The sequence below is a fragment of the Hydra vulgaris genome, chromosome 10, assembly GCF_038396675.1.
Source record: "Hydra vulgaris chromosome 10, alternate assembly HydraT2T_AEP".
In the NCBI taxonomy this organism is placed as follows: Eukaryota; Metazoa; Cnidaria; class Hydrozoa; order Anthoathecata; family Hydridae; genus Hydra; species Hydra vulgaris.
Window position 1 is genome coordinate 47,747,501 of NC_088929.1, and position 27,977 is coordinate 47,775,477.

The 27,977-nt window shown below is 27.1% G+C and overlaps 1 protein-coding gene and 1 long non-coding RNA gene across 2 annotated transcripts in view; one reads left to right on the forward strand and one right to left on the reverse strand.

The window, feature by feature from the left end:
• Positions 1 to 27,977, forward strand: part of LOC136086625 (receptor tyrosine-protein kinase let-23-like) — a 198,004-nt gene that overhangs the window by 164,074 nt on the left and 5,953 nt on the right. Inside the window, exons 19-24 of the mRNA XM_065808839.1 lie at positions 763 to 947; positions 15,034 to 15,105; positions 15,221 to 15,352; positions 15,983 to 16,197; positions 16,316 to 16,356; positions 16,443 to 16,539. Coding sequence (XP_065664911.1) covers positions 763 to 947; positions 15,034 to 15,105; positions 15,221 to 15,352; positions 15,983 to 16,197; positions 16,316 to 16,356; positions 16,443 to 16,539 — 742 coding nt within the window. The remainder of the gene's footprint in view (positions 1 to 762; positions 948 to 15,033; positions 15,106 to 15,220; positions 15,353 to 15,982; positions 16,198 to 16,315; positions 16,357 to 16,442; positions 16,540 to 27,977) is intronic.
• LOC136086624 (uncharacterized) lies at positions 3,673 to 4,838 on the reverse strand. The gene is made up of 4 exons (XR_010641478.1): positions 4,448 to 4,838; positions 4,226 to 4,284; positions 4,008 to 4,076; positions 3,673 to 3,917 (listed from the first exon to the last, which is right to left on the reverse strand). It is a non-coding gene; the product is annotated as an uncharacterized LOC136086624 (long non-coding RNA).

The window sequence follows — 27,977 nt, forward strand, 5'->3', positions numbered from 1 at the left end:
AGTGCCTGTGGAGGTAGCGTTTTTCATTTATTCAATGGTAGACTCAACAAAGAAAGGTACATCGAAATTTTGGAAAACTTGCTTATTCCTAGCATTGATTTATGGCAGTTGCAAGATGGATTTATTTTCCAGCAAGATAATGCGCTGTGTCAAAAAGCGCATGTTGTTAGCGATTGGTTCAATTCTAATAAAATTCAAGTGCTTCCATGACCTGCCAATAGTCCAGACTTGAATCCAATAGAGAATTTATGGTCGTGGCTTGATCACAAGCTTGGTAAAGAACAACTTTACAATTTGGAAGATTTGAAATCTTCTATCTCTAATGATTTGAAAAATGTGCCTGATGAAGTAATCAAAACTTTAATGAATTTAATGCCAGAACGAGTACAAGAGTGCTTGAAAACAAATGGAGGAGCAACACGTTTCTAAATTATTTTTTTATTGCTTTTTGAAATATTTTTGAAACTGGTCTTAAAATTTTGTCTAATTTTTTTTCCAATTTATATTTTTTACTAGTCAGTTTTTTAATTTTTTAACATTATTTTGTAAATAAATTATAAATTCTTTTATAATAAATATAAAATACAATAAAAATTCTTTCTAAAAATGTTTTTCTTTTTTTGATACCTTTTTCCAAAATAAAATTATACTAAGGTTAAAAATAAATTTTGAAAAGAAAATGAGTGGTCTTTAATTTTTGGCCACCGCTGAATATATATATGTATATTATATTATATATGCATGATTTTAAAAATCATATAGATGTAGCGAGTCAACAAGAAATCAATGATTTTAAAGAAGAAATAAATCTCATGAAAAGTATTGGATGTCATCAAAATATAGTGAACATGTTTGGTTGTTCTACAGTTAAAAATCCTCTATGCTTAATTGTTGAATATATGGAAAATGGTGACTTGTTACAGTTTTTAAGAAATAGACGCACTAAAGTAAATTTTTTGTTACTTTTGCAACCTTTATTTATTTTTAACTTTCTATATAAAATAATTTTGTTTATCGTTTGTGTTATTTGTTTACAAGAGTTTTAGACATAAATGTCTTTATGCTTTGATTAATTTAAAAGTGCTATTCATATTGTTGAAATATCATTTAAAACGGTGCTTAATGTATTATAGTTATATTCTTTTTAAATTATGCTGCAATTTAGGATTTAATACTTCAATTTATGCTATATTTATACGTAGTATATGTATATGTATTATATGGGCTGTATAATACACATTTAAATTAAACACATTTAAATTTGGCATTATTGTTTAAAATTCTACCAATTGAAAATCGATTTAAAGTTGTGCTAATTATGTTAAACAAAAAGTTTTTTTTTTCATGATTAGGCAAATATATTTGAAGCTTTAGTTTTAAATTTTTAAATATTTTTAAAAAATGAGTGTGTTTGTATGTGCGTTTAAAACTTCAATAGGGTGGTTTTGACAGGTTTTTAATTTTTTTATTTAAATATGACATTATAGAAAAGTTTAATCAATTTCTATACAAATAGACAGCTTTTTTGAAGTTAACCTGTTTCTTGATCAGAAGTATTATTGTTGTTATACTACAACTAGGATGATTATCATCTAAGGTTTATAGGCTTTTACCCTCACCCACTATGAAATAAGAATTATATTAGTTTTTTTTACTTTTTTAGGTAAGTTAGATAAATTTTACTACATCCGCAATATAACCAACCCCAGTATAAAATGAGTTCAACATCATAATCACGACAAGATGGCAAAATTGTTTTATCAAAATCAGATTAGATTAAACTAAAATTTTAGTCACATTAAATGTTGTGTTAAAAAGTTAGTCAATTTAAATGCAGTGTTGTTTTACTTAGTGTATTAAAGCGTATAATCAAAGTAGGTAAACCCTTTTACTGCTGTTTCAGATCGAAAAACATTAAAAGGGTTTACCTAAGTATCGAAATTAAACCGAAATGAATTATAGTAGCACAATGCAACTATAATTGCATTTGGGTTTAATATCAATGCTTCTTGAAAAATAAAAAATATTTTTTTGTAGAATGAGTTGAAAGGGGGTTGAAAAGAAGGTTACTTTTATGGTTGTTGAAAGTTTTATACTGCGTAGTATATTTTTTAACAGAATTTAAAAACAAATTACATAAAATACTGCTAACTGATTCATCTTTGGTAGTTTGGGATGGCAGTTTTACTTATTTTGATGTAAAAACGCGAAAAACTTATAATAACTTATAATTATCGTAAATTACATTGCATAATTCGTATAAAAATATATAATTTACTTACATTTAAAAGTAATTATTTTTTTTTTAAATAAATTATATAACGTGTAAAACTTAATTACTTAAGTTACTTTTTTAAATGAGTAATTGTTACTCTAAAAAGTAATTTACTTTTAAGTTTTTTTTTTAAGCTTTTAACTTTTAAAGTTATTTTATTTTTACTTTTACTTGTAAATGTAAAAATAAAATAACTTACTTTTAATGGTAAGTCGCGTAAAGTATTTTGAAAAGGAATTTTGGTTATAATTATGTAAAAAATTTACATAGAAATGTAATTTACTTTATGAAGTAAACTTACGTAAATATAATATTTAAAAAAGATTATATACCAAGGCAACCTAAGCACAACATGTACTTAGGTTGCCTTGGTATATTACTTTTTAAAGGTTTTCCTTCGGGAAATTGTCAAAATCTCTAATTGGACATCTCCCGCGTTATTAGCAACGGTTTTCATATAGATTAACTTGTTAATTTATATGCTATTGTTGGTTGATTAAGACACCTGCCACTATCTTCAATACAATCTGTATTATGCTGGTAAGTAAAATATAGTTTTTGGATATTTTTGCGCATATTTGGTGAAATTTGTGGTTGCTGTATACCACATATTATCACTCTACAATTATAACTTTTACTACAATTTTGATTGGTTTAACACCATAGTAATTATTAATTAATTACTAATTATAATTAGTAATTATAATTAGTCTAATTAACTACAATTACACATATATCATTATTTCACACCAAATCTCTAATTTATTTCTTATTCTTGTCAGCTAAACTTAACGTAAACAATTATTTTCTGCATAATTTTATTGAGTTATTAGAAAAAAATGTGCTTTTTTGTATAGGATTGTTACCCAGCTAGCACGCATACGTTGGGCCAACGTCGGGCCGACGTCGAAAAATTGGTTGGCCGATGGTCGGTAATCGACGTTGGCTTAACGTCGATTTGGTAGTCGGCGCGACGTCGCACCCAATTGTTGGCTCAACGTCGGCATCCGACGTTGGGCCAGCGTCGCATTCTACCGTTCGCCCAACGTAATATTCAAAATTTTAATTCATTTTTTGTTTGCGAAAACTTTGTTTTTGATTCAAAAGATGTGCATACCTTTTGAATCAAAAGTAAAGTTTTGCAAACAAATTAAAACTAATTATTTAATTAGTAAACTGTTTCTTTAACTAATGTGTAACTATTTCTTTAGAGAAAACGCAGCTTTTTCTTCAAATAAAGTGCAACTATTAATTTAAATAAAGCGCAACTCTTTGTAATGTTTATTAAAATGTCCAAATAAGTTAAAATAAAATTTGGCGCTAATAAACAAAAGTAAATATTGATGTTGAATAATGAACCAACTTTAATTTAATAATTACACAGAGAAAATCGAAACTTGTTATAATAATTATTATAATTAAGTTAAAATAATCGTATAAACTATACACATATCTAAACATAATAATGTTCTTTTTAACTGCTTGGCATCCTAACGAATCTTGCATCTTTACTTCGCTTTAGAGCAACTACAACGTTCGAATGCTTCTGGTTATACAATTTGATAGTCTTTGATAATCTTTAATTTGATAATCTTTGATTTTGTATCTTTCATTTGATGAGCTTTAGGCATTGCCATAACTACTGTTAAAATTATAAGTATTATGTTATATATTTATATGAGTGTAAAATGCACATAAATAAAAACGTAATACTTTTTTTTTTATGTATTACCTGCACAAAAATGGTGAAAAAATAATAGGTTCATTTGTTGATATTGCAATCATTTTTTCAAGTCATCGTCTATACACAAAATTATCGAATAATAGTGTCACTGCAATAATTAGAGACAATAAGCTTCAAAACTCTACTATAAAAATGCTAAAAGAATTCCAATTACCATTAAAATGCCACAAATATATATAATTAATACACTCCTAAATAATTGTTACCTTCTCCCTCTTTAACAGCTGTCAAATAAATTAAGAAATAAACGCTCCTTTAAACATAACTGAAAAAAAAAACAATTAAACAAAAGCTTCATTCAGTAAATAATTATAAATGTCAATAAATAATAATGAAACAATAAATAATAAAAACATACAATACAAAAACTATACAGGAACAATAAGTTATATAATATATTATAACTTTAGGAAATTTCAACAACATACAATTATAATGCAGAATAAGAATTATAATACAGGAATGAGGTACACGTATTTACTACCAATATCTTTTATCTTCGTAAAACACATGCATTTACTAACAATATGTTATCTTTGTAAAACAAAACCATCTACTAAAAATATGTTATCATTGTTTAACACATGCATTTACTGATAAATAAATATTTAACATTAATGCTAATCAAATAAGCATCTTTAGCTTTGTAACACAGAGAAAAATCAAAATTTGTCACAATATTTATTACTACATTAAAATGTTCATACAAACTATACATATATTTAAATATAATAAAGTATTTTCATCTTCGCAGTCATTTTCCTTACAAATCTGTCGTCTTCATCTTTCAACTCAAAAGTCTAAATGCATCTCTTTGTACGATGTGATAGTATTGAAATATCTGAAATAATATCTGAAATTAACTTTTAAGTAAATATTTGTGTATCTATCTATCTATCTATCTATATATCTATATATATATATATATATATATATATATATATATATATATATATATATATATATATATGTATATATACGTATATATATGTATATATATATATATATATATATGTATATATATATATATATATATATATATATATATATATATGTATATATATATATGTACATATATATATATATATATTTATATATATATATTTATATATGTATATATATATTTATATATATGTATATATATATTTATATATATATATATATATTTATATATGTATATATATATATATAATATATATATATATATATATATATATATATATATATATATATATATGCAAGTTCCAGTTTATCCTTGGTTTTTCTTTTTTGCTATTGAAGAGAGAAATAAAAACCAAGAGTTAAGTGGGAGTGTATTAATAATACGCCTTTTTGGCATTTTTATGGTAAGATAAATTCTTGTAATATTTATTTAAAAAGTAAAAATATAAATTACAACTTTAACGTTTGAATGCTCCTCATTATACAACTTTATATAAATATTTAAATTTGCATCTTTTGTTTGATGAGCTTCAGATATTGCCATAACTACTGTTAAAATTATTGGTAATAGGTTATATATATTTGTGTTTGTAGATAACAGTAACATAATTTAGATATTTTTTTATTCAATAAATAATCTATATCAAAATAAAAATCTATATTTGAAGTAAAAAAAAATAGTTAATGAACAATACATGCAAAAAATATTTATTTTATACGAATAAAATGCATATAAAACATAATAAAATAATTTTTTCGATGTACCTGCATAAACATGGCAAAAAAATGGGATTTAAAAAATACTAATCAGTACATTTGTTGGCATTGCATTAATTTTGTTTAAGTCACATCTAAACGGAAGTTTATTAAATAATCGTATCAATATTTTGCTGTAAACAACAGAGATAAAAAGCTTCAAAATTATTATTTACAAATTTAGAATTCTAATTACCAATTCATTAGAATTCCAATTACCAATAAAATACCACAAATGCATATAATAAAAGGCAACACTTAATTGGTAATACTTATTCAGTATTACCAAGTAATTAACTACAAAAGACTTAAGTAGTTTATAACTATTTAGACTACGTAGTTATTAACTACTTAAGTCTTTAGTAATTAATAACTCTTTAATTGTATGTATTGTGCTATATGATACTGACTGTATCATGTTTTAAGATACAGACTGTATCATACAGTGTTTGACATTCAGTAGTTGCCTAAATAGTATAGACAGTATTATGCTTTGTATGTAATACATGCATTATGTTTATATACTACATACAATATTATTCATAATATGTGTACTACATGCATTAGTACTGTATGTGGTACATACATTATTATTTAGATAATGTTTAACTAGATAAATTAACTAGATAAAACTGAGGGATAATACAATCAACTACATTGTAGTTGATTGTATCATACATTAGTTTTAAAGATCCTACAGTTTGTATCAATAACATTATGACATAATGTTATCGATACAAACTACATGATTTTTAAAACTAATGTATGATACAATTAATTTATGTGTATGTACAGTACATACATTATTAATGTAGGTACTACATACATTAATAATGTATGTAATGTATATACATTAATAACGTATGTAAAGTTAAATAAACCTTTTATGCCTGTATGCTTTATGTTTTACGTTTGTATGTACTACATAATCACAAGAGTAAAACAAGAGTTTTACTCTTGTGATTATGTAATACATACAAGCGTAAAAAAAGAGTTTATTTAACTTTAGTTTATAATGTTATTATAAACTTAAGACATTATAAACATTATATTTTATATATAATGACATTATAAACATTATAATTATACATAATGACATTATAAACATTATAATTTAATTAAATAAACTCTTGTTTTAAAGAAAAATTAAAAACTGCATCTTAATAGATACAAAAATTAGCATGTTTGCATTTTTTTTTTTTTTTTTAATGATTTGATATTAAGTTCGAAATTATTCAATACTCAATTACTACGAAATTATTATAAAATCATGAAATTTTGAATTCAAAACAATAAAATACTCTAATAGAAAGTTGCGCTACAACAGCTTTTAAAAATGGACGAAAACTTTTTTAACGCTAAACCCGGAATCACACTGTACGCATTTAAAAAACGTCGTATTTCGACGTTGGCCCGACGTTGGTTCAACGTTAGCACTTGGTTAATAAAATTGGCCAACGCTTCTGACGTTGGTCCGACGTCGGCCCAACGTATGCGTGCTAGCTGGGTATCGATATGGCCATCCTATTATCTCTTGAATGACGCCTGCAAAAAGTAGTAATGGCAAAACAAGAAATTTCTGACAGTGACATTGCTAAAGCATTAAAGATTAGCTTGAGGACTGTCACCAACACCATCAAAAGAGAGAGAGAGACTGGGGCGGTAAAAGACAAAAAGCGTTCTGGTAGACCACGCAAAACGACCATTGGGAAGATCGGATTTTGGTTCGGGCAAGTCTGGCTAATCGCATCGACACAGCATCTGATGTAGCCAGTTACATGGGAAAAGTGCACAGCATCAATGTGGCAGCAAGAACCATAAGGAAACGCCTTCAGCAAGCTGGTTTGAATGGCAGAATTGCTGCCAAGAAGCCATTATTGCGGCCTGACAATATTGCGAAGCGACAAGCATTTTCAAGGCAACACAAGAACTGGACTGTTGAACAGTGGAATAAAGTGTTGTGGAGTGATGAGAGTTGTTTTACTGTATTCTGTGGAGCAAAACGAGCGTATGTTAGAAGGAAAGTTGGTAAGAGATTTAGTTCTCAATGTGTTGCACCAACAGTGAAACATGGTGGAGTTTCCCTTATGATTTGGGGTTGCATGTCAGGACTTGGTGTTGGCCGGCTGTAATGTTGTACAGGTACTGTTAACCAAGACAAGTACATATAAATACTCAAAATTCAAGTTAAACCATCTGCCACCAAGCGTTTTGGCAGGAATAAGACGTTTGTTTTCCAACAAGACAATGCTCCCTGCCACAAAGCCAAAAAAGTTACTGAATACTTTCGAACCACACGCATCAATGTGATTGAATGGCCACAACAAAATCCCGACTTGAACCCCATTGAAAATTTGTGGGAGGAACTGTTCAGAATTGTGCAGAAAGCAAGCCCAGCAATTTGGATGAATTGTGGCAACAGTTGGAGTCTGCTTGGCATGCAATCCCAATTACCATAGTCCAAAAGCTGGTACAGTCAATGCCTAGGCGCATACAGGCAGTCATTGATGCGCGTGGCGGACACACAAAATATTAACATTTTTTTATATTTGTATTGTATTTTTACAAGTGCTATGCATTTATATCATTTGAGTCATGTTTGGTGCTGTTCGGTGGAGCTTTAACTTTTGCATAATAAAAATAAATGATTTTTTTTCTTGTGTTTCCTGACTGTGGCAAAGACTTTATGCCGCTATTGTACTTTACAAAGTAAAATAAAACTACATCATAACAACAAATAAGTTTTACGTGTAAAAGTAACTAATTAGCAAAAACAGCTTACATAAAAGTAATTTGAAAAAAATTGATATTTACAATTACAAAGAAAAGTAATTTTTTTCTTGGAAACTTTATACTTTACCTTGTATGTAAAATGTAAGTTATATTATTTACTTTTCTGAAAGGACAGTCATTTCATGTTGATTTAAAATAAATTTTGAGATAGGAAGCGTATTCAAATCTATTGCCAGTTTAAGGCACTTCTGGATAATACTTCAGATAATACTCTGATATATGTGGGGAGTGTTTGTGGTAGGGCATCGGGAAAGGATTTTTTTTTACTTATATCATAAAGGGTAGTTCTATTATAATTAAGGGCAAATATAGTCAACATGCGGGTATATCAGTAGTGAAGGGACGGGCTCCATGCTGTATGAGTGCTAATAGGGGCTGCTAAATAATCATTGATTTTTTATTTCTCTTTGTGTAAACCTTGACTGATTAATTGTTCGTAATAGCGCACTTTTTCTCCAGTTTTTTTTTCATTGTATTTGCCTTTTCTATTAAATTTTTTGTTATGGTAATATGACGCAATATAACATTTTAGGCTTCCGCAAGGACATCCACTGCTAAAACGGTTTTCAAAAATCTGTAAGCTATTTTAGCTATCTGATATAATTTATATGATTAAAGGTTTATTTATCAGATGTAATCTTTTATTGCATTTTATCATGATGCACAATGATGATTAAAAAAATAAAATCTTATTCATTTAAAATAGTGCTTTAGAATAAATTTGTAATTTTTTTTCAAACGTTAGTTTGACTTCACAAGATGTTTGTCGGCTATAAGTTGTACTGAAATCTTGCGATTGATTTTTCGCTACCTTCTAGACTAGCTAGAGCTCTGAAACTTCCATTATTTATGTAAATTTGACAAAAATACATCTTAAAATTGTTTTCAGAGCCAACTGGAGAACTCCACTTATTTGAATCGCTTTTTGCTTTTTTTTTTGTTGTTGTTGATTTTATTTGATCTTTCAGACTTTACTTTGGCTTTACTTTTATCTTGACAGCATTATTAATATATTCATAAAACTATTGTCTGCAATGAACTAATTTCAATTAGTCTATTTCAGACAACAAATAATCCTTTATTATTTTATTATCTAACAACTATTTTAATTAGTCATTTCCAGAGTTAAGTTTTATTTTAGTTAAATTGCTTTTTTACAACAACCACGCTAAATAAAAGAAGCCAAAATGCAAAATTTAGAATAAAATTGCAAAATACTGAGCCATTTGCAAAGCAAATACAATAAACCAGACAGTCTTTTAAAAAAAAAATTTATATAACTGATGAAAATAACATCATTATTTTAAATTTTAATTTAAAAAAAAATTTAAGTTAAAAAGTAAAAGTAAAAGTATTTAACTTAAAAAAAATTGATAACCTTTCATAACTATAGCAACCGCTTATTATAATTCATTTATTATAGCGAATTTAGTCGGATGGTTCAAAAAACCACACTTTCAAATTTAAAATTAAGATCGATTGTGAAGAAAAGTGTCTTGATTTTATTTTATCATACAGATGAAATAACATCAAGTTCTTTTTTTTTCCGTAATTTTTTGTTACTTTTTTTATTTAAAATTTTAAAAAATTTACAAAAGTGCAAACCACAATATCACAAGTTACAAATTATTACTTATCTTTTGTAAAATTTACGATTGGCGGGGGCAAGAAGAAAGCAAAAATAGTCTTATTGCCAAGCCTCTAAATATCCGTACATAAATTTATCATTAAAAATTGATGATAATGTGTTTTTCTGAAGATTGAGTTTAATAAGTTCATTTTAGTTTGCAGTTATAATTTTGTATATTTTAGGAATATATTTAAAAATTTAACATATATGAAGCTGAAAAACCAATTTCTCCTGTTTTAGTATATTATTTTAGAAAAAGAGATATCTTTTTCTAAAGTAACATACCAAAACAGAAGAAATATTGCATAAAAAATAGAAGTTTTGAATAATTTTATTTTTTTAACATATAAGTAAAATAGTTTAAAATAAATTATCCGTGAAACTATAAAATAAAATAAAATAAAAGATTTAATTTTAAATTGATTCAAACAGATGTGAACTTCGCTTTAAACTTTAAAAGTAAATAACGGATGCAATACTATTAAAAATTTTACGCAATCAGTTAACTTGTTTCTTTTGGATTACAATCAAGTGCGTTCATTAGGTTCAGGATTCTTATACTTGGGTGAGGCAATATGATATGTGAGAGATGAATTGTTAGACTAAAAACCGTGGATAAACAAGTTATTCACTGAGGCAATATTTTTTCAAGAAGTTGCTACTGTTTAGAATATATTAACTAACAATATAGTTACAAAAGAAACAATAAATTTTTTCAAAGCTAAACTTGATATATGGCTGTAGGATAATTGGAGTTTAACAAGAGTTAACAATGCAGTCGTAGTGTGTTTAATCCCACTATTTAGTATTTAAAGATTCTTTTGTTTTTAAAATCAGTCTGTACAAGATAGAAAAAACATTAAACGGAGGAAGGCTTGAAAGCTGAAGAGTATGGATAAAAACTTCGATGCCTGTCAAAATCCAGAATATAATAATTTTTGCTCAATTTTCACTAAATTTAAAAATGAAACAGTCCATAGACCATCAAAAAAAAAATCATGAAAAGAACCTATGAGCTTTACGGTTGTAGCAAAGTTTGATGATAGGAAAAATTTGATATAGAAGAAGTACTGTATAAATATTTTTTGAGATCATATTATGATCATCAACTTAAATAATACAAAGAGATAATGATTACAAGCTAGGTTAAGCAACAAAACACAAATCAAGGAGTGAATATTTAAATAAACTATCAGAGTAAAAGACTGAGAAAGAAAAATATTTTGAGCTTTAGAGTTAGCAAAGCTATTTAGATTGAAAGCAAGCTATTTGTTGTGATGAACATTTAAGTTATCGATGGCTATAATTTTGTGTGAGGGATAATTTAAAAAGACTTGATCAGTTTGACCAAGAAAGACCATTGAAAAGATTGCAGTCCTGGGAAGAAATAAAACATAATAATAAGTTTGTCCCATGTTTCAAAGCAGCTGGTACTTTTTTAGTATTTCAATACAATTTAAAACTTAATGAAAAAACTTTTGATAATTTTGTACCCAACACACTTACTCTTGTTTTAAAAATTGTGCACAGAATTTTTTTTTTTAGAAGGATAAGAAAAAACAGTGTCACCTTTATATTATACATATTTGCTGTTTCTTTCTTTATTGGAGCCAGATTGCTATATATGAAGTATTAGTAAATATTTCAAAAATATTAAATAACTTAATCTATGGTTTTGTGGCTAGGTAATAGATATTGTAGCTTGTGATTTATAGAAATTCAAAAAGATTATAAAAGGATTTCTCAACAAACTTCAAACTTTAATCAATAACATCTCCATTAACATTTAAAAATCTGTTAAATTGAAAAAAACTTAATTGTATAAATGCTTTTCTATGTAACATTGTTTTGATATATTTGCTATGCGTTGGTAGCTGTGAACAGGTTAAAAAGGCGATTAATCCGTTTTTGTTTAAATATAAAAATAAAAATAGAGGCAGGCAACCAGACTTTAAAATAGTAAAGCCTTTTTTTCTTATTTGATAATAACTTATTTGTGTCGTTTTTAAATGTTGAAGCTATTTTTATCATGTAAGGAAATAAAAAACAGTTTTTTGCATTGTACCACCGTTTTGAAAACTGAAGAAAAGTTAAAACCACAAGTGTAGTTACTTTAAAATTTAAAAAATTTTAAAAATAAACATCTCAAAATATCTCAAAACTCATTCAAAATTTATCCACGTTTTGATTATAAGATTTAGACTGAGTCTATAAATTACTTAAAAGAATATTTTGTAATATGACTTAAATGAAAATATACAAATAAAAGATTTTCAGGATTCAAAAATATTATTTTCCGTTTTTATTAAAGAAGAGAACTACGGATGAATAAAAAATACATATGTTTAATACTTTCTTTTTTGGAGAAAAACATAGATGCAAATATTTTATATTATGTAATGCAAGAAAAAAATAACTTTATTTCTAATAGACATTTTTTCTTCAAAAATAACATATTTCACTTTGCATCTGTAAAATTTTAGGTGTTTTTCTTTCTTTTCGTTTGGCCTTTTTTTATAATCATCTTTTGAGAGCACTTCGTATTTTCAATCTACTTCCACAAATTTGATAATGTTTTAGTTTTGGATCTAAGCACCTTTGTTTGGTGATGTTGTTACATTTGACATGCTTTAATTGCGGTAGTGGTGTAGTGGTAGAGCGCTCGCTTCATAAGCGAGAGGTTCTGAGTTCGATCCCTACCACGTCCCTGGTAGTACCGCGCTCAATTCGTTTCTCCGCGTAGCGGCCTTGTTTGTCATGGTTCGTGTTTCGGAGTTATAGAGTTGAGAGAGGGTTATACCAAAAATAAGTAACCTCCTCGTCTGTAGTGGCCATCTCGGCCTTGAAGAGGTGAATTAACAAAAAAAAAAAAAAAAAAAAAAAAATTTTAATTGATCAATAACCCAGGTAATTCTTAAAAAATTGTTTCTTTTTTTTTGTATCTTTGTCAGAGAATGATTTATTTTACAACTCATTTAAACTTTACAAATCAGACATGATTTAATTTCAAACAATTAACATATTTATTGTTTTAAAACACAATATTGTGTCAATAACATACAAAATTGCTTCCTATTGCTATTATACGAGATTGCTATTGCTTCCTTTTAATTCCATACAAACAGTACCTTGTTCAAACTTGTTCAAAACAGAGACATCAAGCAGTAGTCAAATGTAGTACGTTTTGGTTAAAAATTTGAGTATTTCAAATATTTTAATTACATGATGTTAAGGAGTAATAAACACATTCAAACAAAAACAAATTATGGATAGAATTATAGAGTATTACCATAAAGAATATCTTCAATTTAGATTTTAAAGTTAAAAATTATTCAAAATATTAATCAGCAAACATTGGTTATGGTATTTTAATTTTGTTTAAGAAAGCAGCAAGGTGGTGTTCAATAACATAAAATTTCCTATCGCATTAAAAGTTAATGGTTAAAATTATTTGTTACAGAAGTTTCAATTTCATAAATAAAAATAAAAACTAAATAGATAGTACGTCTGTTACATAAAGTTTTTATAAAAAATGTGTCGTTTTCATGTTTATTTCGACTTTATAATCAATGTTTCATTTTCTAAAAACTGTTCTTATTCAATCTTCAATTTCTTAACATTTTTTGCAATGGTACTTTTCTTAAAGTATAATGTAATGTTTCTACCTTTGTATAAAATACTACTTTCATATTTGAGCTGGTTTATTTAATGATGCTTTTTCCTTTTTTAGTAAAAGCCCAAAAGTGCATTATAAATTCAGTTGTGCCTAATTTGCTATGTTTGAGCTTTTACCTCATTGTTCTGTTATGTGCTCAAGTAAGCTATCACCTCCTTTGTTTTTTAGTAATAAATAAAATATTAAGATAAAACTTAAACCATATGACAAAATACTAATCTAAAAATATATTTAAGTACAATTCAAAAGTTTTAAAAAAACAATTCAGACATTATTACTTTATTTTTTTTAAAATTTAGCTGATGCATAGATAACATTTCACTGAAATAGTTAAACAAAATGAACTTAATTATAAGGAAAAATTTACATATTGAATGGACCATAAAGAACATTAAGGCCATCATAATTTACTTAACTATAGATTATTAGTTTGTTTATCAATTTGTTTTCTCTGTGCAGTGGTCTTTTCATCTCTTTTCTGGTTTCTGTTTCTTAGTCATTAGGTTATTATATAAGGTTTCTTAAGTTATTAGGTTTATAGAGGAATCCAAAAAAATGTTTAAAATATAAGCAATAATAGTAGTCTCTACTGTAATGGCTACTTTCTTTTCTTGTGACCCTCCTCTAATCTACTTGTGACCCTCCCTTACTTTATTGGCTTCTTTTACTATGGGAAAGTGAATACATAAAAAAACAACCTTTTTTTGAGTATTAAATAAAAAATAGAATGTATTTGGAAAGAGGTAATTTGTATCTGAACGATATTTTTAAACTCTGTTCTCTTATGGTAGTAACAAAACAGAGTAGTAGCAGAAAAGTACAAAAAAGAAAAACAAATTAAGATGTTAACAATTGAAACATAGACATATATTTGATTTTATTATTTAGATAGCGTTTATATGCGGATTATTGAAAGTGTACTCTTGGTATCTTTAGGAAAATTGTTTTTAAAGTCTTTCTTATAATTTATTGCCTCTACATGTTTTTTTTAAAAACTTTATTTAAAAAACTAAAGTGTTTTATTAACTTATTACATTTAAACAAAAACCAACCTTATGTAAAAAACTAAAGGATAACTCGCAGTATTTAAAAAACAGCAAGTTAGATTTAAATAACTTTCTATTTTTGCTTTAAAGTTTTTTATTTTGAAGAGAGTTAAGTTGAATTTGATAAACTTTTTTTTTTGAGATATGATTATTAGTTATTTTATTTTTTAGCTTCGTTGTTCTAATGTTAATGGACAGCAAAATGTAAGATTTATATACGCAAACTGTCATCAATTTATTGAGGTATAAATTACTTTTTTCTTATTTTCTTTACTTATTACTAATCTTTTTGCAAATATTTCTTCAACGCGAAACAATGTCAGAGTTTACCTAATCAAATATTTTATACCATTGACAGAGGACAGGAATAAGTGAAAAAAGTAAGATTTCAAGACAAGGTTTATCGTCAGATGAGATTCCGCTCGATGATGTTGAAACAATAACTCCGGATGATTTGATTAGTTTTGCATGGCAAGTGGCATCTGGAATGGTACGTATAATTTTTTAAACGCTTAAGTCAACACCTTTTTTTTTTACATTTAATATCGTAACTCAAAGGTTTTGTTTAAAAAGTTATTAAAAAATACTCTTTTTTATTTAATGCCTAGTGCTCCTTTTTATGTTACAGGTCTCATCATAGTTTATTGCTATTTTACCTATGTAAAAAGGCGTCATAACTACAAAAATATTTTTTGTTTCTATTATTTTTATTTTTAACCGAAATAAAAATAACGCAATATATAATAAAAATAAGTTCCTTTCTTCATTTCTCACTCAGCTAGTAAACGCTAATAATTATTTTAGTTTGTTTTATTTCCATTCACCTCCCCAAGGCTATGAAGCCCACTATAGCCGAGGAGGCTTGTAACCACAACTTAAGTTGTGGTTACAAGCCTTTTTCAACTCTTTAACTCTGAAACACAGCTTTGGCAAACAAGACTTATGCGCGTAGAAACAAGTTGAGCGCGGAACTACCAGGAACGTTGTGGGGAATGAACTCGGAGCTACTCTCTTATGAGGCGAGTGCTCTACCGCTACACTACTACAAAAAATTTCATGTTTAGATCTTCATAAAGTTTTATGTTTAGATTTTCATTAAGTTTCAAGTTGAATGTTTTAGGAATTTCTTTCAAAAGTAAAACTGGTTCATCGTGATCTTGCTGCCAGAAATATCTTGGTTGGTGCAAAAAAAAATGTAAAAATTTCAGATTTTGGTCTGTCACGAAAAATCCATTATGAAATGCAATACATAGGCAGCAAAGTTCGTCGTATGCCAGTGAAGTGGATGTCAATTGAAGCCCTTCTTGACCAAGTGTTCACTTCATACAGTGATGTGTAAATTTTCTTTTTAAATTTTTGTAAAGGTGTAATAATTTTTTTCCAAATGGATTTTTTTAATTTGTTTTAATGTGAACAATAAAAGTTGTTTTATAAAACATTATATACGTTTTAGCTGGGCGTATGGTATTGTTTTATTTGAAATCGTTACTCTTGGTAAGTTAAATTTATAGTAATTATTTAATAAATACATAAGGATTAATAAATAAAAGTTTTAAAGTTAACTTTTGTTTTGGTGACAGGTGGAACACCTTATCCTACTTTAACCAATCGTGAACTTTTAAGCTTCTTAAAAACTGGTTGTAGAATGGATCAACCAGAAAATTGCTCTAGCGTAGTGTAATTGTTTAATTTTATTTATTTATTTTTTAATTACTTTTTTGCTACTTTTATCATTGTTTACTTGTTTTGTTTTGAGTTATTATTTGATTTTCAGACAATATTAAACAATCAGTACTTTAAATAAAATGATCAGTATTTATTTGATCAGTAAATTCTAATTAGTAGTTTAATTATTTTTACTAAGTAGAATGGATAAAAGGAACTAAATAAAAACAGTAACCGAAATAAAATGATCTGTAAATTTGTTTAAAACCCGTTGATTTAATAAAAGGACCATTAAATAATTTTAATAGGAGTAAAAACTTAAAATTTTGATTAGATTTTTATTACTAAATTACCGTTGATAATAATCTTAAATAGAAAAAACATTCGGGGAACTAACATACACAGACTCACTTAAATAGGTAACAACATGCAAGGAGTGTGCATACATTGACTGATTTGAATAAGTAGAATATATAGGGAGTGTGCATACATATATATATATATATATATATATATATATATATATATATATATATATATATCAACCTGCAAATCACATTTTTACTTAAAATAATATTTTAACCCAACTAAGCAAACTAAAGTCAGGATCACCAGGCCCAATAATCCACCAATTCTGTTAAAATCAACCCGTTTCGAAATATCTGCATTACTCTGCATTCTATTGAATCGACCAATTGAATGCAAGTATATGCCAGATCAATGGAAATCAACTCACTTAACACCTATACCTAAAATAGTAAATCTATTTTCTATGAAAGGTTATCGGCGATTATAGCTAACACATCTGCTCTGTGAAAAATCTTTGAACGTATCTTGCGTATACTTATTGTTAATCATACAAAGCATATCTGGACCACAAATAAACAATTTGGGTTCCTCCCTGAGCATAGCACAATGGATGCTATAATTCAAGTAATAGAAGACTTCAAAACTTGCTTCCTAGCTAGCTTACATCATGGATTGAGCATATAACCAAATGGAATTGTATTAAAGTTGGAGTCATTCAAAGTAGCATTCTTGGACCTATTTTATATTATTTTACATGATATGAATGATTTTTTACCACCTGAGTCAAACCATCAAAAATGCGCCAATGATAAATTTACTTACACCATCTATGAAAAAGATGCAAAACCTACCTCAATCTATTAAGGATGGCGTAGCGAACTGGGCTACTGGTAATATCAAAATTGTACTTACTCAAGCGCCTTAAAAAAATTGGTCATACTAAGTTAAAATACTTCAAATTATAAATCCTACGCACTATATAGTAAATCCAATCTCACATTCTGTACAGCGCCCCTATACTCTTGTCTTTTAGTATTGCAGCAAAAAAAGAGCGATAACTATTCCACAAACGATCACTTAAAGTTATTGAGATCGATGCCACAAACTCGCACCAATTCAATATCAATCACAATATCGAAGAGCTTATTGATAAAACAAATCTAAAATTATTCAACAAATCCTATCTATCCCAACACATGCAATAACTTCAAAATCTCAAACCACAAGCTGAAACCCTGACAGATTATTATATAAAATCATATATAAAAAATATTATAAACGTCTTACTGTCAAACATAAATGTTACAATTCAAACTTTTTTTTGAATTATAAAAAATTATAATATTTGTTATAATAAGCAAAACATTTTTAATTGTATGAGCTCGATTTTTATCACCAAAAATAATAACTGTTTTACCTAAAAAAAAAATGCAATAAATATTGGAAATGTTCATAACAATTTTAAAAAATTATTGTGATAATATTTAACATATAAGGGATCGTTCATAAATTACGCAACGCTTAATTTATTTTAAAAAAGAGTAGAAAATTTTAAGCTCTTTTATGCAGCAATTTTAATTAAACTTAACAGGCTGTTTTGATTTTTCAATCGACTTGAGGCTTTGCAAGGATAAACTTATAATCTTTTTTGTTTAGTTTATTGGTAAAATTTAGCCTTGCGGGATTTATAGACGATCCCTAAACTATAAAGATTAAATTCATGCACACAAAAGAGATATATTGGAAATCTCTATGCGCAATTTTTTTTTCAAAACATTAAGTTTATCTAAACTTTTTTGTCGTTTGAAACTTTCTTCTGGATCAATATCTACCAACATGTTTTTTATTTCAGCAAATTGACACAAAACTTTTCTCTGAAACTCTGAATAGTGAAATGTATAAGTGAACCCATAAAAACAATAGTACTTTCTATATATGGCCGGAAAGAGGTTAAGATAAACAAAATAATGCTTAAAATCTGAAAATTTATGCTTAACCTTAAAAAAAAGATAGTACCAAGTAAAGTTCAAGTTTTCTAACGTCAATAACTATAAAGAATCGCAGCCTATGACAAAGTAGAGTTAAAAGAAATTATACATGAATATGTATAATACATATATATGTATATGTATATATATATATATATATATATATATATATATATATATATATATATATATAATTAGTAAAAAACACTTATCTAACTTTTATAAAAGTTAGATAAGTGTTTTTTACTAATTAATTATTGCTCTGTTCTTTAAGAACATTGAGCACTCTATTTGTAAAATACACTAACATAATTTACATATATATATATATATATATATATATATATATATATATATATATATATATATATATATATATATATACACATATATAAATATATATATATTTATATATATATATATATATATATATATATGAATATATATATATATATATATATATATATATATATATATATATATATATATATATATATATATATATATATATCTATATATATATGAAGCTTCCTGATGATTCTACTGATGACGAAACAATTTTTTGAAGAAACTAAGATAAGTGATTTTACTAATTTATAATTACTCTGTTTTTTAAGAACATTAGACACTCTATTTGTAGAAGACACTCACATAATTTATATATATATATATATATATATATATATATATATATATATATATATATATATATATATATATATATATATATATATATATATATATAATCATATATATATATATATATATATATATATATATATATATATATATATATATATATATATATATATATATATATATATATATATATATGTATATGTATGAATTACATGCATACACACACATACACACACACACACACACACACATATATATATGTATTGTACAGATACACGTATAGTTTTTCTTTGCTTTAAATATAAAAAGCCTTGAGATTTACACAAAACTCTAGATAAAAAAAAAATATATAAATATTTTAATGATAACCAATAAAGTATTTATTTTCTGGGTAACTGACTAGATTACTAAACTATATACAACTTATGTTAGACCAGAATTAGAATTTGGTGCACCAGTTTGAAATTCACATTTAAAAAATGAAATAAAAAATTGCAACTCATTTGAAAAACGTTCATCGAGCCTAACCCTAACCCAAACCGTAACCCTGACCAGAAGAATTAGAGGAGACCTTCCCCAATGCTTTAAAATAAAAACTAATTTAAACAAAGTAAACTGGTGTCATCCAAGCTAAAAAACCTTTTCTTTAACTCTAAAAGATCTATCTTCAAACATTAGAGGAGAATCAAACAAAGATATCGCCTTATTGGTACAATTTACCAAATAACTTAGTAACATAAAAACGGTTAATAAATTCAAGAAAAATATGATTTTAAATTGGACACAAAATAAATATCTAATAGACGTATCCCACATTCCAATGACGTAATTATGTAATGACATCAGGCAATGATAAAGCATAATCATTAGAATGTTGTAGTTCTTATTATTTCAAATTAACATGAGAGATTTTTCCTGTTCTACATTAAATAAAGGAGGAGGAAGTGGAGCTTATTGCTGTATTACACAATGTAAAAGCTCATTTTACGATTTTCAAAAACAAAAGTCAGGAATTGGATTTTTTAAAATACCCAAGAATACTGCTCGTCAAAATAAGTGGGCAAATATTATTTCTCAATTTAGAAGGAAAGGTGGTAATGATAATTTCGTTATTAAGGACGCGACTCTAGTATGCGAGCTTCATTTTAAAAATAAAGACGTTCAATTTTTATTCATTATTGGCAGAAAAACATTAAAAACAGAAGCATTTCTATTTTTGAATTTAAAAAACAAGTTGATGTACAAAACGATGTTTGCCTAAAAAAGTTTACCTACAACTTTATCGACTAAAAAAGTTTATCGACAACTTTGATATTAAAAAAGTTTCCAGAAATGAAGACAATTTTAAAACTAAAGATAGAGAACTATTAATTGATTTTGAGGTTGAGAAAGGTTGCACATGTTTCGTTGAACTACAAAACAAAATTGATCTACTGACAAAAGGAAAAAGACGAGTTGAAATCTCAAAAAAGCATTTTAGAATCTAAAATTCAAAATTTCAAAAATCAACTGAATCAATATAAAAGTAAATATATACTAAGTTATGAAAATATGTCAACAAACAATGTACTGTTTCAAAAACATACTGGCATTGAATATGAATAGTATATTAATTTGTACAACTTTTTATATACAGGAAAAAATGGTGAAAATATTAAATACCACACCTCAGCATTATCTGAAAATATAAAGGTGAGGTAATCAGGCAAAAGCTAGTCAAAAAACAAAATTAAACACATAAAATTAGTTATTTATGTTTTTAGTGTGGCTAAAAAATGGATTTACAGTTTTGCACATATCTTGGTTATTTAAAATTTCAAAATCAACAACATCTCGTTATTTTATAACATGGACAAACTTTTTATACTTTTCTTTGGGAAGTGTAGCTATTTGGCATTTACGCAAACAAGTTAATAAGTTTATGCCAGAAAGCTTTAAGATAACATTTCCATCAACAAGATGCATTATTGATTGTACTGAACTGTTTTGTCAGAAATCTTCATCACTAAGACACCAGAGTTCTTTGTTCTCTAGTTGTAAACATAATGTAATTTACAAAGGATTGTTAGGTATTTTTCCTTCAGGAGCAAAAACTTTTAAAAGTCAACTTTATGATGGATCTATTTCTGGCAGAGAAATTGTTGTAAGATTAGGTTTCCTTAATAAAGAACTATGGAACAAAAATGATTCAGTTATGGCTGATCGAGGGTTTACCATTTCAGACCATTTAAACACAATCAATGTTAAATTAAATATATCATCTTTTTTAAATGGCCAATTACAGCTAAGTAAATAACATGCTACAGAAAGTCAAACCATCACATCATTGAGAATTTATGTAGAATGTGCTATTCGGAGGATTAAAGTATTTCGCCAAATAAGCAATGAAATTCCTTTGATGTTTCACGGTTTAATTAACCAACTATGAACAGCAACTTGTCTTTTATGTAACTTTTTGCCACCACTTATCAAAAAATAAAATCAAAAGTATAAATATTAATTTACATACAGAGGGTAATATACTTTCTTTGGTATTTACATTATTGTCTAATACTTGTGGTAAAAAATATTTAATGTAAAAATCATTTAACTTAGTAATTAATTTAAAAAAAAACTGATTGTTGAAAGATGTTCTTATAATAGCAATTCCTTTAAATGTGCACACAACAAAGTCACAAAACTGGGAATTACTTGACCCCATTGCCATTTGTTTTTCTGTATAATAACCAGTATAATGATTTTTTTTTTAATATGGGTGTCCATTTTCTAATCCAATGTAAAAATCATTGTCATTCAAACATTGGGAAACAGACAAGTGTTTTTTCATTCTAGGACATTTAATTTTGATTAAGCTATAATAATATTTAGGCTTTTCATTATATACAAGACCATCCGGACTCGCAGATAACTTTAACAGATTAGGTTGTATTACAATTCCAGTTGTCCTAACTGAAATATTGCGATTTAATTTATTTTTCAAAACTTCAATATATTTCTTTTATGCATGCGGCTCATAAGCAAGCCCTTGCTCTAAAGGCTCTTAAATAAATTTAGGCAAATCAACTTTTCGTGTGTTATTAATTAACTGATGAGTAAGAGTTTTAAATTGTCTTTTGCGTATTTAAATTTTATGACAAGTACTTGAAGTTAAGCGATGTTTTCTTAGATTAAACCACAGCTGATTTTTATTTTGTGTAACTGTATCAGTTTCATATTTTCTGCCTTGTTCAGAAAATACTTTTATTGATAGTAAAAAATCTTTTTTTCCTCGATAAGCTCCCATTTCCGAGGTATATAGCAATGATTTATATTATAAATGCCCAGAGGTAAAAGAGGTATAGTATGAAACAAATTAAAAGAAATGGCTTTAAGTTTTTCAAAAGTAGCGATAAGTTCAAAGCTCTCATTTATCTGGAGTTGATAAGATAAAGGAGAACCAATTGGAAAATTTTTAAATGATGTTTTAGTAAAGCTAAAAATGTCAGGTGCGCAATGAACAATACCAATATCTATATTGAAAAAAGCATTTGATTTTAGATTGTAAATATTTCCTTTTAAAGCTTATTCTTTACATTTTATTTGTCTTTGATCATATAAAGTAGGCTAATGCTAAGCTTAAATTCAAATTTTTGAACATTTGTAAATATAACAGGATTTTTAATTGTTTTAGTTTTATGACCCGGAATGCCCCATTGCCTAAATTTACTTGTACAAGCAATCTCTTCAGGTACCCACTCAAGTAAATTTAAAGAATATTCTGCAAGATTAAATAATAAAGCCATCACGTGATTACAATAACCACTATTTCCAGTAGGGCATGAGCATTATGCTTTTCTGACAGAGCTAGTCAATCTGCTAATATAAACTTTTAAATTACGAACTACATTTTTCATGCTTGCTTTGAATTTTGCTTTTACTATGATAAACGTTAGGTTACATAAACTGTAAATACTATCCGATGATATATATCGTTCAGATTTAAATTTTTTACGTCTTTCAAATGTATTTTTTATTTCAATACTTTTGTTTTTAGCTTTTTATTTCTGTAGTTTTCTATTTCTTTAATAGTGAATAGTGGCAAGTAATTTAACCTTTCAACCCATATTAAAGTTTCATTTGCAGATTTAAAGTTTGGTGAAATATTTCTATTTCTCTTACATTTCTAAGACAATTTTTATTTCAGTTGAATAATTATGTAAATCTACCAGAACATCTTCTACTTAAGAGTTCATTTTTTAAAATATATATATATTTATATATATATATATATATATATATATATATATATATATATATATATATATATATATATATATATATATATATATATATATATATAGGGGTGAGTGGAAAGAAATGGTCCACTATTTTTACTTTTTTACTAAAAGTTACATAAAAACATAAATAACAACAACTTAGGGATGTTTGTTATATTTCTCAATAGTGTAACCTTTATTTCAACATATAGTCTTTAAAAAAAATAAAAATTATCATACATAAGAAAAAATAAAAAATAAAAAACACTACCCCAATATGGGGAGAAATGGACCATCTGTGGGGAGAAATGGACCGACTTTGAAAAAGGTGTTGACATTGAATTTATTGAACGGTGTTGCCCGTGCCAGTGATGTGGCTTCTGGCTGTCTGAGTGAAAGTTCTGGATGGCGTCTTATAAATCTAAAAAGCCACTTTCTTCCGGCCATTGAATTGGTGATCCATGACGCAGGGCATTTTATGTTTTTCACCATAGCCATTTCAAGGGCAAGAGTACTAACATTTTTTGTTGGTAGGCCATAAAACATATATGAGCACCTGGCAGGTATGTTGCTAAACAATTTTCTTGCAGTGAATATCAGGCTGTGATAATAGTTGGGACACAGGCTAGTTTGTTTACTTTTTGCATTTTTAATGTTGTTAATTAGTGTTGATCGGGCAGCGTTAAACTTTTTTGCCGCTTGTCAAACTGTCATGCTCTTCTCAACAGCAGTTACAGCATTTATCATAACTGACTCTGGCACTTTGCCTTTGCCTCAGTTTTCCTTCTGCAAATTCGAGACATTATTACCTGGAAAAAGAAAAAAAATATATTTGTCATTAACTATGTTTTCACTTTTAAAAATCTAGATTAGATCTAGAGCAAGATCTACTTAAAATAGAACTAGCATTAATAATTAACAGATTTATTACAGTAAAGATAAGACATACTTCTATATCGATTCAAAATGCTAATTATGAGCATATCATCCCTATAGAAATCTACTGCCAACTATGAATCAAATGAATGGAGAGAAACGGACCTCTTGTGGACCATTTTTCCTCTCTGGTACCTGAATTGGTTAAAACACTATAAAACTTTTATTTATTGAATATGTCAGGAAAAAGTTCTAATTATTATAAAGAAATGTTGGTTTTATAATAATACAAACTTACCTTGATTTCTGATGCAGATCCAGTGAAATATAGACGCGCAAATTGCTTAAGAAAATACTTGTTTTGTGACTGAAAAATCTCCCTATGCAAATAAAAAACGTGCATAAGAATTAAGGAAAAGGAAATGGTTTTTAAAAAACATCTCATGTTTCTGAAGTATTTTTATTCTGGTCCAAAACAATATGGTCCACTAGTCTTAAAAATAGCAAGGGGTGTCCATTTCTCCCCACTCTCCCCTACATACATACATACATATATATATATATATATATATATATATATATATATATATATATATATATATATATATATATATATATTTATATATATATATATATATTTATATATATATATATATATATATATATATATATATATATATATATACACATTGAAAAATGAGTCATTAGATGAATTTGGCTCAAAATATATTCTGTATCAGAATCAGAGACAATATAATTTTTGAATAAATTTTTGTCCTCTATGAACATATCAAGTTTTTTATCTAACTCGTTCCTACATTCAATTCTCATTCGGTAAATCACGTCAATATCCTCAGTTATATACACTTTTCTAGTGGATCTTTGGTTAGTTAAGAATTAAATGTCCTCTTTAATGGCATCAGGTGATCTCTTGTGGTCAGCTTTGATTTTCATTACAATATTTTTCCGGCATGTCAAAAAGTTCATTTAAAGTTTTTATATAGAAGGTTGCAAGTATCGAAAGGTTTTCTTTTAAAGAATTTAATCTAAAATGGCAAAAAAAAACGTAATTTACATATTTAGAACTTTAAAAGACGTTGACAGTTAAAATTAAAAAAATATTTATTTGTTGGCAACATATTGAGAAAATATTACTTTTCAACATCTATTTGCTTTCTCCATTTTTTTTGTTGACTTTTTCAATCTTATCTCTTATGGCTCAACTTTCCATCAAGAAGTATTTTTGAAAACCCAATCTCAACCAGATATTTACTACTTCTTTGACAGTGGCAGATTTACCAAATGCGAGGCCATAGGCAAGTTTTCTATTATATTAGTTGAGTTTTTAATTCTTGTGTTCTATTGTATTTTGGATATTTATTAGAACGTAACGAAGCAAAAAACGCACATAGGTTTTAAATGTACATTAAGTATTTATTTTTATTTTGGATGAAGATGCACTAATAAGACTACTCAAAATGCGATACCATTTTTTTTTTTTCGCAGATTTTAGGAGGATCGATTACATTGACTTAAAACTTAACCTTTCTGACTTTTAAAGACGCAAACTCATCAATTAAATCAGTCCAAGGACCGACTTATTTTATTTTCAATGGAAATTAAAGCTAATGCAGATAAGCGGTCATGACCCATAGTGGAACGTAAATAGTTTTTTATGAGTTTTAATTTGGAAAATAACCTCTCTGCGCTTGCCACTGAAATAGGGGAAGTTAGTAAAATTCGTAGGGCAATAAATAAATTTGGAAAAATTTCGATTAAAGAACTTGCCGTAATATACTTCAAAATTTCCAGTGCATCTTACGATTCCGCCAAAGCTTCTATGCTTAAAAATGTATTTATTTCCGAGTATAACTCTTCATGGTTCACGTCCGATTCTTCTGTACTAGGATTTCTCAGTGATATTTCTAAATTTTTACAATCATTCAACAATTCATTTGCATCTAAACTTCGCATTTTTTCGGTACGGGTTAAAAAACCTAATATTTTGTTGTATGAATCAAGCATTTTGAATCTTTCATTTAAGCTTACTAATGCAACATCAATTATTGCATTAAAAAAATCAACTTTATATTTAGACTTTCCATTTAGAGGTGTATCAGTTCCTTCATATTCAAAAAAACGTCGTTTTCGGCTAAGCCGCACTTGAGGGAAAACTGGCTCAGTACCTTATTTTATAGCTATTTCTTCAGATTTTTTAATAATCGCTTCAAATGATTCATCAATTCTGAATGATTCTAAAAAATTTTTCGTAGTTTCCACCAATTTTATCATAATAGAAATATCTGCCGAGGGATTCTGCATAACTTTACTTACTTTGTTAATTTCAAACAATAAATCTTGCCAAATTGTAAGTGAAAGTATAAACTGATATGAGGATATCTCATTTGCAAGACCGTTAGCTTCAGAAACAGCAACTCCAATTGAACTTGAATCTGCAACTTTGTTTAAAGCTTCTATAATTTGAACCAAATTATCTTTTACAACTTTTATACTATTTATACGGCTTTCCCAACGCGTATCTGATAATGATTTAACAGTCATTTTACAAACACTTTGCAGTATGTTCCATCGAACGGTTGTTGCAGCAAAAAAAGTAAAAATTCGTTGAACAGTACCAAAAAAGTTAATTGCAATTGATACTGATTTCGCAGCATCACATACCATTAGATTAAATCTGTGGTTAGCACATGGAACGTAAAGAGCTCTGGGATTTTTTTCTTTGATTAAAGCTTGAACCCCTTTGTATTGCCCTCGCATGTTAGCACCATTATCATACGATTGCCCGCGACAATTCATTAGATCCAAATTATACTCAGCTAATAAATTTAAAAAAGTCTCAACTAAACCTGAACCAGTGCTATCAGTTATGTGAAAAAAACCACAAAAAAATTCTTCAATTTGTACTTCTTCCTAATTAATTTTAACGCATCTCAAAAGAATTGAAAGCTGTTCCTTATGACTTACATCAGGAGTGCAATCCATGATAACAGAAAAATATTTTGATGACTGTACAGAAGATACGATAGTTTTCAGTATTCTTCTCGATATAAGTCCAATTATTTCATTCTGCACATCTTTTCCAAGATAAGTGTCAAAGCATTCTTTATTTTTTATTCGTTTGAGATGCTCTAACATAACTGGATCAAATTTTGCAATAAGTTCTACTTGTGCCAAGAAGTTTCCATTATTAGGCTGATAAAGTTGCTCACAGTGTCCACGAAAAGGTAATGATCTTTCAGCTAACATTAGCACTATAGCAAAAAGACGTTCAAATACCAAGCGCCAATGTTTCTTCTCATTTTCTATCATTCTCTGCAAATTTTGATCAATTGTTGCATTTGATTTTAAATTAACTAACATA